Below are 11,920 nucleotides of genomic sequence, written 5' to 3' on the forward strand. Positions count from 1 at the left end.
CTGCAGAAGGAGGAAGCAACTCCCGGGATCTGTCTGCGCCACAGGCCGAGAGCGACAGACGACGCCAAAGCCGCCAAAGCCACCCCTGAGTCCCGGTGTCCCGGCCCTGTGCCCAGCTGACCGCAGGCCCAGGCCCTCAGCGGGCAGTTGCAGGTGCGGGGGGCAGGCCAGGCCAGGCCTGCCAGTGTCACACACCGAGGAGGACAAGGGGAGCTTTGGCAGCACAGAGAGAGAGCTTTCCCAGTGGGAAGCTGAACCTGAGCCGGAGATGTCTCAATGGGAGGAAGAGGTTGAGACATTCCAAGAGACTTCCCCGAGGGGATCCAGGACATGCCGAGTGCTGCGCCGATGGCAGGTGCACACGGAAGTGTGGGAATTGTCCCAGTGCACCGAGGGGACACAGCGGGAGCTGCACCAGATGGAAACAACGGTGACAGTCCAGGAGCTGCGCAAGTGGGCAGAGGACGGACAGACATTCCAAGAGGTGCGGGAATGGCAGGAGAGAGTGGCACACCAAGAGGTGTCCCAGTGGGAGGAAGCTGAGAGAGGGCAGCAGGAGACCGAGCGGGATGAACATGAGACATCCCAGGAGCTGTCCCTCTGGAGAGCGCCTGAAGATTCCCCCTGGGAAGATGTCCCAGAGCCGGCCCAGGGGGAAGCTGAGTGGGACCAAGCACCCTCACAAAGGGGAGATTTGCACTCCCCCATCTCCCCGGAGGAACACCAGAGAGAGGCGGAATTGTCCCCAGGGAGGGACAGCAATGACAAGGAGCTGTCCCGAGGGCCAGAGGACAGAGCCCAAGAGCTGTCCCAGCGGGAGCAGGATGTCACCTCCAGCACTGGGGACAAACCCTTGGGCCCAGTGATGGAGAAGGAGCCCCAGCCTTGTTCCCCAGAGGGGCCCGGCTCCCGCAGCCCCGCGGGCACAGCGGTGGCAGCAGAGGCAGCGCCTGCCCTGCCCAGCGCCTCTCCTGCCCCGGGCAGTGCCACGGAGGCCGAGCCGGCAGCTGCTGCCCCGGGGCTGCAGGAGGAGCCCCCCGAGGCTCTCGCAGCCCAGCAGGAGGAAAAGGCAGCGGAGTCTCCTGTGCCCAGCGAGGAGCTGCCATCCCTGAGCACACAGAGCCCACCCAGTGTCCCCTTCAACACCCCGGCCAGCAGCCTGGCCTCGCTCTGCAGGGACCAGAGCAGCCCTGGGCAGCTCCTGAGCCAGGTCCTGCTGGAGCTCCAGGCCGAATGGCAGCAGCTGGAGGAACAGGCCTCCCTGGAGCAGTGGAGGGCTGCAGGAGCAGCCGGAACAGCTCCAGTCCAAAGGGAGCAGAGCCCCGTGCCGGGGAAATCGGACATGGAGGAAGAGCTTTCCCAGCGGGAAGGTGAGCACCAGGCACAGCTGTCCCAGGAAGAAAGGAACAACTGTCACGGGCTGTGCCAGGGGGAAGAGCGCTCGGAGAAAGACATGTCCCACAGAGAAGCCAACAGCTCCCAGGAACTTTCGGACTGGGAAGAACACGTGGGGAAAGAGCTGTCCCAGGGGGACGTCATCAGCCAGGAAGACATTTCTGACTGGGAAGAACACATTGGCCAGGGCCTTTCCCAACAGGAAGCGTCCCTTGGCCAGGACGTGTCCCCAGGGAACGGCCACACGCCCTCCGCACACTCCAGCTGGGAGGATGACAGCCACCAGGAGCTCGCGCAGGACCTCTGGGAAGTCAGGACGGACTCCGGCATCTGGATGAAGCCCTTGGCCCCAGAGGAGGATGAGTGGGACGAGATCAGCATCCTGGAGCTGCCGCCGGAAGAAAACAACAAGCAAAACCAGGGAGGTTTTGCAGCACTGGGGCTCCCAGTGCCTGTCCCCCGTGAGGCCTGGGTTGAGGGTCCGGCACCGGAGCCGTGCAGCCCAGGGCCGCTCTGTGCCTCGCCCGCGGCCCTGCAAGGCCGAGGCCCCGTGGGACACGCGGCTTCTCCTGCCTTCGAGGAGCCGGTGCTTGAGGCAGGGACAGAGAGCCCGGTGCCTGCCCCCAGGAAACGTCCCTCGCGTTTCAGGCGGGCGCTGCGGGGGCTGTTCCGGTGCCCCTGCCTGGCGCCACAGCCCGAGGAGTAGCAGGGACATGGCACCGACAGCAGCCATCGCTCCAGAGCCGCCCTCCCTGCGGGGCTGCGGCACCCACGGGGCTCCGAACCAACGGCAACGGGAACAGGAGTGTGGAGAAGATGGACATGACAACGAGATGATGGACAAGACGACGACAAAGATGATGGTGAAGACGATGAAAATGACAAAGAGAGTGACAAAGACAATGATGACGCCAATGGCGGGGACACAGAAGACGACAAGGACGATGAAAAAGATGGAGACAAAGAAGATGAAGATGGTGGCAGGGAAGACGAAGAAGAAGAGGAAGAAGAATAATTTAAAGATAATTAGGAGAATAGGAAGAGTGATAGGAATAAGAATTTAGCAATACATAGCAGAGTAGAGGAATTAGAATAAGTATTAAAAAATCCATAGAAGAGGAATAAGAATTAAAAAATCTGTTGTAGAAGAATAGTAGTAAGAATAAGACTTTTAAAATACGTAGAAGAGGAATAAGAATTTTAAAATGCATAGGAGAACTCGAGGAAAATTAAGAAGAATGTAAATTACGCAGAAGAAGAAAAGTAGAAGCAGAATAGTAAGAATAAGTAGAATAGTACGAAGAATTTAGAATTTCATAAATGAGATAAAATGTAGTAAATAAAGGAAAATTAGCAAATAATTTCTTTTTGTTCCATATGGTATATTTATATTGCAGTATAGGATCTAGAAACATGAATTCACAATCGGTTGAACGGAACAGAATTCAAATTGGTGAAGAATTTTTCCATTTTCCAATCCAATTTTGAGGCACAAGAGCACAGTCTCCAGATTTCCTTTCCCCTCTCTCCGAGCCATTGATGGATTTCCCACCTGAGTCCCAGGGAGTGCCCTGGGAGCAGCGACTGCTCAGCCCCAGTGCCCGCGGATCCCCTCGGGCTGCAGGGGGATCTCTGCATCCCTCATGGATCCCCCTGAGCTGTGGATGGATCTCTGCATCTCCCACGGATCCCCACGGGCTGCAGGTGGATCTCTGCATCTGCCGGGGTCCCCCATGGAACCCCCTGGAGGGGCAAAGCTGCTTCCACATGGCCTTCACCACGGCCTGCAGAGGAATCTCGGCTCCAGCAGCTGGAGCACCTCCTGCCCCTCCTTCTCCACTGACCCTGGTGTGTCCGTGTTGTTTCCCTCACATGTTCTCACCTTCCCCTCTTCTCTGGCCAGGGGAAAAACTGTGCGTGCCCACTTTGTTTTGATTTCCTTCTTAAATCTCTCATCACAGAGGCCTTACCAGCCTCTCTCATTGGCCCAGCTTTGGCCAGAAGCGTGTCCATCTTCAGAGCCATCAGGGATTGGCTCTGCTGGACATGGTAGAAGCTTCCGGCAGCTTCTCACAGCAGCCACCTCTGTGGCCCCCACGCTACCCAAAAGCAGGCCCTGCAAAACCAACACAGTCCCCAGGTCTGGGGCTGCTCCGGGCCCGTTCCCAGGTGCCCCGCTGGTGTTGGGGTGCCGGGGTGGCCCTTGGTGACACGGGCGCTCTGTGTCAGGGCCCTTTGTGACACGGGACATGGTGGTGGCCAGAGACCCTTGTGACATCAGAGAGCCCCGTCCTGGCTGAGGGGTTTCTAGGGGCACCGCAGGGCCCGGGGTGCCCAGTCCCAGGAGAGCCACTGCAGAAGGAGGAAGCAACTCCCGGGATCTGTCTGCGCCACAGGCCGAGAGCGACAGACGACGCCAAAGCCGCCAAAGCCACCCCTGAGTCCCGGTGTCCCGGCCCTGTGCCCAGCTGACCGCAGGCCCAGGCCCTCAGCGGGCAGTTGCAGGTGCGGGGGGCAGGCCAGGCCAGGCCTGCCAGTGTCACACACCGAGGAGGACAAGGGGAGCTTTGGCAGCACAGAGAGAGAGCTTTCCCAGTGGGAAGCTGAACCTGAGCCGGAGATGTCTCAATGGGAGGAAGAGGTTGAGACATTCCAAGAGACTTCCCCGAGGGGATCCAGGACATGCCGAGTGCTGCGCCGATGGCAGGTGCACACGGAAGTGTGGGAATTGTCCATGTGCACCGAGGGGACACAGCGGGTACTGCACCAGATGGAAACAACGGTGACAGTCCAGGAGCTGCGCGAGTGGGCAGAGGACGGACAGACATTCCAAGAGGTGCGGGAATGGCAGGAGAGAGTGGCACACCAAGAGGTGTCCCAGTGGGAGGAAGCTGAGAGAGGGCAGCAGGAGACCGAGCGGGATGAACATGAGACATCCCAGGAGCTGTCCCTCTGGAGAGCGCCTGGAGATTCCCCCTGGGAAGATGTCCCAGAGCCGGCCCAGGGGGAAGCTGAGTGGGACCAAGCACCCTCACAAAGGGGAGATTTGCACTCCCCCATCTCCCCGGAGGAACACCAGAGAGAGGCGGAATTGTCCCCAGGGAGGGACAGCAATGACAAGGAGCTGTCCCGAGGGCCAGAGGACAGAGCCCAAGAGCTGTCCCAGCGGGAGCAGGATGTCACCTCCAGCACTGGGGACAAACCCTTGGGCCCAGTGATGGAGAAGGAGCCCCAGCCTTGTTCCCCAGAGGGGCCCGGCTCCCACAGCCCCGCGGGCACAGCGGTGGCAGCAGAGGCAGCGCCTGCCCCGGGGCCCAGCGCCTCTCCTGCCCCGGGCAGTGCCACGGAGGCCGAGCCGGCAGCTGCTGCCCCGGGGCTGCAGGAGGAGCCCCCCGAGGCTCTCGCAGCCCAGCAGGAGGAAAAGGCAGCGGAGTCTCCTGTGCCCAGCGAGGAGCTGCCATCCCTGAGCACACAGAGCCCACCCAGTGTCCCCTTCAACACCCCGGCCAGCAGCCTGGCCTCGCTCTGCAGGGACCAGAGCAGCCCTGGGCAGCTCCTGAGCCAGGTCCTGCTGGAGCTCCAGGCCGAATGGCAGCAGCTGGAGGAACAGGCCTCCCTGGAGCAGTGGAGGGCTGCAGGAGCAGCCGGAACAGCTCCAGTCCAAAGGGAGCAGAGCCCCGTGCCGGGGAAATCGGACATGGAGGAAGAGCTTTCCCAGCGGGAAGGTGAGCACCAGGCACAGCTGTCCCAGGAAGAAAGGAACAACTGTCACGGGCTGTGCCAGGGGGAAGAGCGCTCGGAGAAAGACATGTCCCACAGAGAAGCCAACAGCTCCCAGGAACTTTCGGACTGGGAAGAACACGTGGGGAAAGAGCTGTCCCAGGGGGACGTCATCAGCCAGGAAGACATTTCTGACTGGGAAGAACACATTGGCCAGGGCCTTTCCCAACAGGAAGCGTCCCTTGGCCAGGACGTGTCCCCAGGGAACGGCCACACGCCCTCCGCACACTCCAGCTGGGAGGATGACAGCCACCAGGAGCTCGCGCAGGACCTCTGGGAAGTCAGGACGGACTCCGGCATCTGGATGAAGCCCTTGGCCCCAGAGGAGGATGAGTGGGACGAGATCAGCATCCTGGAGCTGCCGCCGGAAGAAAACAACAAGCAAAACCAGGGAGGTTTTGCAGCACTGGGGCTCCCAGTGCCTGTCCCCCGTGAGGCCTGGGTTGAGGGTCCGGCACCGGAGCCGTGCAGCCCAGGGCCGCTCTGTGCCTCGCCCGCGGCCCTGCAAGGCCGAGCCCCTGTGGGACACGCGGCTTCTCCTGCCTTCGAGGAGCCGGTGCTTGAGGCAGGGACAGAGAGCCCGGTGCCTGCCCCCAGGAAACGTCCCTCGCGTTTCAGGCGGGCGCTGCGGGCGCTGCGGGGGCTGTTCCGGTGCCCCTGCCTGGCGCCACAGCCCGAGGAGTAGCAGGGACATGGCACCGACAGCAGCCATCGCTCCAGAGCCGCCCTCCCTGCGGGGCTGCGGCACCCACGGGGCTCCGAACCAACGGCAACGGGAACAGGAGCGTGGAGAAGATGGACATGACAACGAGATGATGGACAAGACGACGACAAAGATGATGATGAAGACGATGAAAATGACAAAGAGAGCGACAAAGACAATGATGACGCCAATGGCGGGGACACAGAAGACGACAAGGACGATGAAAAAGATGGAGACAAAGAAGATGAAGATGGTGGCAGGGAAGACGAAGAAGAAGAGGAAGAAGAATAATTTAAAGATAATTAGGAGAATAGGAAGAGTGATAGGAATAAGAATTTAGCAATACATAGCAGAGTAGAGGAATTAGAATAAGTATTAAAAAATCCATAGAAGAGGAATAAGAATTAAAAAATCTGTTGTAGAAGAATAGTAGTAAGAATAAGACTTTTAAAATACGTAGAAGAGGAATAAGAATTTTAAAATGCATAGGAGAAGTCGAGGAAAATTAAGAAGAATGTAAATTACGCAGAAGAAGAAAAGTAGAAGCAGAATAGTAAGAATAAGTAGAATAGTACGAAGAATTTAGAATTTCATAAATGAGATAAAATGTAGTAAATAAAGGAAAATTAGCAAATAATTTCTTTTTGTTCCATATGGTATATTTATATTGCAGTATAGGATCTAGAAACATGAACTCACAATCGGTTGAACGGAACAGAATTCAAATTGGTGAAGAATTTTTCCATTTTCCAATCCAATTTTGAGGCACAAGAGCACAGTCTCCAGATTTCCTTTCCCCTCTCTCCGAGCCATTGATGGATTTCCCACCTGAGTCCCAGGGAGTGCCCTGGGAGCAGCGACTGCTCAGCCCCAGTGCCCGCGGATCCCCTCGGGCTGCAGGGGGATCTCTGCATCCCTCATGGATCCCCCTGAGCTGTGGATGGATCTCTGCATCCCCCACGGATCCCCACGGGCTGCAGGTGGATCTCTGCATCTGCCGGGGTCCCCCATGGAACCCCCTGGAGGGGCAAAGCTGCTTCCACATGGCCTTCACCACGGCCTGCAGAGGAATCTCGGCTCCAGCAGCTGGAGCACCTCCTGCCCCTCCTTCTCCACTGACCCTGGTGTGTCCGTGTTGTTTCCCTCACATGTTCTCACCTTCCCCTCTTCTCTGGCCAGGGGAAAAACTGTGCGTGCCCACTTTGTTTTGATTTCCTTCTTAAATCTCTCATCACAGAGGCCTTACCAACCTCTCTCACTGGCCCAGCTTTGGCCAGAAGCGTGTCCATCTTCAGAGCCATCAGGGATTGGCTCTGCTGGACATGGTAGAAGCTTCCGGCAGCTTCTCACAGCAGCCACCTCTGTGGCCCCCACACTACCCAAAACCAGGCCCTGCAAAACCAACACAGTCACTTAGAAGCAGGAGCTTTAATTTCTTTGTTTGCTAAAAATGGATAAATTATAATGTTTTGTGTCCGCGTCTGTGTGGAGGCCAGAACTTTGCTGGTCACACACACCCTGGCCAAGAACAAAGTCGGGCCTGACTCACTACCACTATAAAGATAATGATGGAGGGGTTTATCCCAGCAATTTTGGAGGATTTGGTAAAACCAGGACATACATCAGAGATCAGTCTGATTCTCTGTGGCAAAAAGAGCCAGAAAATGCCTTCTTCTGGCAAACCCATTCCCTCTCCCTCCCTGAGCCTCTTCAAGCTCCTGCAGCCAGCTGTGAACAGCCAGATGAGAAGGAGGATGGGCAGCACACGTGTGCTGGCACCATCCATAGTGGGAATGCTCTCCCTGGGGAAGCAGAGCCAGCTGAGCTCAGGTTAAAGCAATCCCTAGGCTGCTGCAACCAGACAAAAATCCTTTCTAATTGGCTTCCTGGCAACCCCATCCCCAGCAGACCTCGGCTGCAGCAGCACCTCTGACCCCAAATGCCCCGTAATTCCCGAAATATTTCTGCATCTGAGAAGTTTCAGGTCTGGTCGTCCATCATTAACCTTTTCCTGTGGAAGGAATTTCTGTACAGAGCAGAGAAGAGAGTTTGCTACAAAAAAGCTGTGATTTTTCTCAAATAATACTGCAAAGAAAAGCTCCTGTCTGCTGTGATCAATGAAATTGGTGTCACCTGTACTGCAACAGTGTCATAGAATCATGGGTTTGGGCTGGAAGGGACCTTAAAGATCATCTCATTCCAACACTGCTCTGGGCAGGGACACCTCCCACTGTCCCAGGCTGCTCCAAGCCCCAATGTCCAGCCTGGCCTTGGGCACTGCCAGGGATCCAGGCGCAGCCCCAGCTGCTCTGGGCACCCTGTGCCAGGGCCTGCCCACCCTCCCAGGGAACAATTCCTGCCCAAGATCCCATCTATCCCTGCCCTCCGGCAGTTTGAAGCCACTCCCCCTTGTCCTGTCCCTCCACCCCTTGGAAATTCTTTCTGGGTTTCCTGCAGCTCCTTCAGGCCCTGCAAGGCCACACTGAGCTCAGCCCAAAGCTTCTCCTCTCCAGGCTGAACAATGCCAGCTCTCGCAGCCTTTCCTCCCAGCAGAGCTGCTCCATCCCTCTGCTCATCCTGGTGCCTCCTCTGGCCTCTCTCCAGCAGCTCCACGTCCTCCCTGTGCTGGGGCAGCTCTGCAGGTGGGCACTCACTTGAGCAGGGCAGAATCACCCAAAAAAACACAACCACACAAAATCTGAACTTGATGGAGCCTTTGAACACCACTTTGCTTTCCTGGCATTGCAATTCTTGAGACCAGAGCAGAGAATTGCAAGAAAGAGAGTTAAGAGGTGAAAATTAACTGGTTCCAGCCTCCAAGACAGGCATGGCTGTGCTCAGTAGACATTTCAGACAAATGAGGGAATGGAAGCAAACCAAATATTGCAGCAACACGAGTTCTTCTTCCCTCAGTAAGTGATTCCTAGAGCTTTTCTGCCAAGCCCACTGGCTCCTCAGCAGCATAGTGTGGTCCTCCTTGCTCATTCATGTAGACACGGAATGATTACCAACAATTAGCATCTCTCTTGATGAAGGCAAATTAAGTGCTGTGAAAAACCCAAATGCCTTGCTAAAAACAAAAAAAAGAGGGAAGGAAGGAAGAAAAGAGCACACTGGCTAAGCTGGGATGCACATCACTGAGGCATTTTGTAATTGGAAAGCTAAGGCTTTCTGCCTTATTCAACAAAACCCTATTAAATGTGGCTCCAGGTGAAGTACAGCAGTGATTAATGCCACGGCCCACTGTGACAAGGCACAGTGCTGCAGGGAGGTGGGGAATTAGTAGGGAGCAGCCACATTCACAGTCCTAATATCCAGGTTCAAAGTAGGATTTCTCTGAAGCACAGGCACAGTGCTCCAAAGGAAATCAGTCTGCAGCATGTACCTGGTGCTGCTTTACAGTCCTCTGGCACTCAGGGAAAACAAATTCACAAAGCACTGTGGACTTCTGTGCTGCTCTCATTGTTATGGCTCCTGAGCAGCTTTGTAATTTCAGGGCAAATGTTAGGATGAGATGTGCAGGGAGGAAGGGAGGGCAAAGGGATCCAGCTGGGCTTGAAAGAGAAGGGAGAGCAATAGCAGCAGCCCCAGCACTCAGCCCTCCTTGTCTGTGCTGTGGATTGGGCTGCACTTGCAAGATCACAGAGGCTGAAGGGTGGAGGGGACAGCAGAGGGGATGCATCCACACACACGGGAGAATGTGGCACACACCTGAAGCCAGGGTTCTGGTGCTTCCAAGGAGATTGTTTTAATGCAGGTCCTGCACACAGGTCCTCAGCAGGGCCATGGGTTCCCCTTCTGCTGGGTCAAGGGCCAAGCAGGGTCCCCTCCTTGACTGGGACCTGTAAGAAGCAGCAGCCCCTCCCCTCAGAACTGGCATCTCCACAGGATCAGAGATGGAGACTAGTCCCAAAAGATCACAGATCAGCACCTGGCACTACACCCCTGGCCAAAAGGGTGTCAGATGTTATCCCTGCCCTTGCTCCAGGATTCCATTTGCTGACCATCTCTAGACCTTCGCAATTTTGTCTTATTTGGTCAGAGCTGAGCACCTCTGCAGAGGGATAAGATTACCTCATCACCTTCTGGGTGAACTTCCCACCCCCTCAATGTGCAGCCTGGGCACCAGACAGAGGGACAAAAGAACAGAATGACAAAAGACATTTGGGCACTGGGGACATGGAGATCAGCTGCAGCAGCAGAGAAATGATGAGGAATAGTCCCACTTATGCAAAGTCAAGTGCACCAGAAGCTGCTGAACTACCTCCAACAGTGATTCCTGCAACCCAGAAGGGGTCACAGAGCAGCTGCATCCCAACAAAAGTAATAAATTAACAGATGACAGATTCAAGTGAAGCCTGAGCTTTGCCAATTGTCTTACAGCTGCAATTTCCAGAATTGCCAGCAGAAAAAATGGTTTGGGACAAGATTACAAATCATATACGGGTTGGTGACTAAATCTGTGCTGGAATCTTCCTTCTCCTGCAGGGAACAGCTCACCAGCTGCAGCTGGGCAAGTCTTGGCTTGGCTGGTCCTTGGGCATGTCTGGACCCATGGTCTGAGCATAAGAGCAGGTTAGGAGGTTTGCTGGGCTGAGGTTTGCAGTCAAAGTGTACAATGTCGATGAAATTTTGAATTGTCAATCAAATCCTCATCAGAAACCAGGAGAAGGATGCTGTGGACTTAGAGGAAGTGAAGGCTCCTGAAACACATTCATGGGAAACAAGCTGAGAAATGAACCAGAGACTGGGCAAATGTTAGCAAAGTATCAGTCATGGAAACACAGAATCATCAGGGTTGGAAGATCCCTCCAGGATCACCCAGTGCCACCCCAGCAGCACCACCCTCACCCCAAAGCCTGTCCTCAAGGGCCACATCCAGACTCCTCCTGAGCACTCCCAGAGACAGTGACTCCAGCACTCCCTGGGCAGCTCATCCCAAGGCCTCCCCACTCTGGCAGGGAAAAATTGTTTCCAATCTCCACCCTGAGCCTCCCCTGGTGCCATTTGAGGCCATTTCCTCTCCTCCTTTCCCTTGGCACACGGCAGCAGAGCCCGACCCCCCCTCACTGCCCCTCCTGGCAGGGACTTGTGGGGAGCAGTGAGGTCCCCCCTGAGCCTCCTCTGCTCCAGGCTGAGCCCCTTTCCCAGCTCCCTCAGCTGCTTCTGGGGATAGGTAGATGCACTTCTCTCTTCCTGCTTCTCCAGATGTTTCTCCAGATGCTCATACAGATTTGCAAAAGCCGAGGTCACCTCCAGCAATGTGATCAAGGGCACACCCCAGTACTGCCTGATTATTTGGCATTCAGTCTGTAAATTCAAAACCTGGTTTGGCTTAGCTTTTTATTCAAGATCAAAAATGAAAAAAAGGCAGAATCAGAAAGAAAAGACAAAGCTGAGTCAGAAAATGGATGCCCATTTTAGTCAGGAATATCAAATACATTGTGGTGTATTGATATATTTACTGTAAGGGTGGGCAGGCCCTGGCACAGGGTGCCCAGAGCAGCTGGGGCTGCCCCTGGATCCCTGGCAATGCCCAAGGCCAGGCTGGACATTGGGGCTTGGAGCAGCCTGGCACAGTGGAAGGTGTCCCTGCCCATGGCAGGGGAGTGGCACTGGATGGGCTTTAAGGTTCCTTCCAGCCCAAACCATTCTGGGATTCTCTTGATTCGTGATCATCTTCAATTCAATTTAACAAAAACAAAACAAAACAAATCAGCAAACAGTTTCTGCCTAGGAGATGGGGATTACTGTCCAAATTTAATTCACAGATTAATCACTCCTTCTTTACCTATTCATAACAACTGAGGAACTTCTGCTGCCAAATTCAGAAAAAACTGCACCTCCAGGAGTTCACATTGGTTCACTTGGGGGGTTCTGAGCAAAGAGGATAATTGTTTCACTAAAAGATGTGCTAAATTCCTGACAAATGGGAGTCCTCACTAGCCTCAGCTCTCATCGTTTCTGAGAAAATTAGTGCCAGTCAGGTATTCAGGGAAATTCCGGCCGAACAAAATGCTGTTCCTTAGTTAGACTGAGGCT

General features: G+C 55.2%; 1 protein-coding gene across 1 annotated transcript; it reads left to right on the forward strand.

Moving 5' to 3' along the window:
* The first annotated feature begins 268 nt into the window (after positions 1 to 268).
* On the forward strand, positions 269 to 2,101 carry LOC116439879. Its single transcript, XM_032099921.1, has one exon. The coding sequence runs from the start codon at positions 269 to 271 to the stop codon at positions 2,099 to 2,101; it is 1,833 nt and encodes a 610-aa protein (XP_031955812.1).
* The last annotated feature ends 9,819 nt before the right edge of the window (positions 2,102 to 11,920 follow it).

The sequence above is a fragment of the Corvus moneduloides genome, chromosome 2 (assembly GCF_009650955.1).
Source record: "Corvus moneduloides isolate bCorMon1 chromosome 2, bCorMon1.pri, whole genome shotgun sequence".
NCBI classification, from domain to species: Eukaryota; Metazoa; Chordata; class Aves; order Passeriformes; family Corvidae; genus Corvus; species Corvus moneduloides.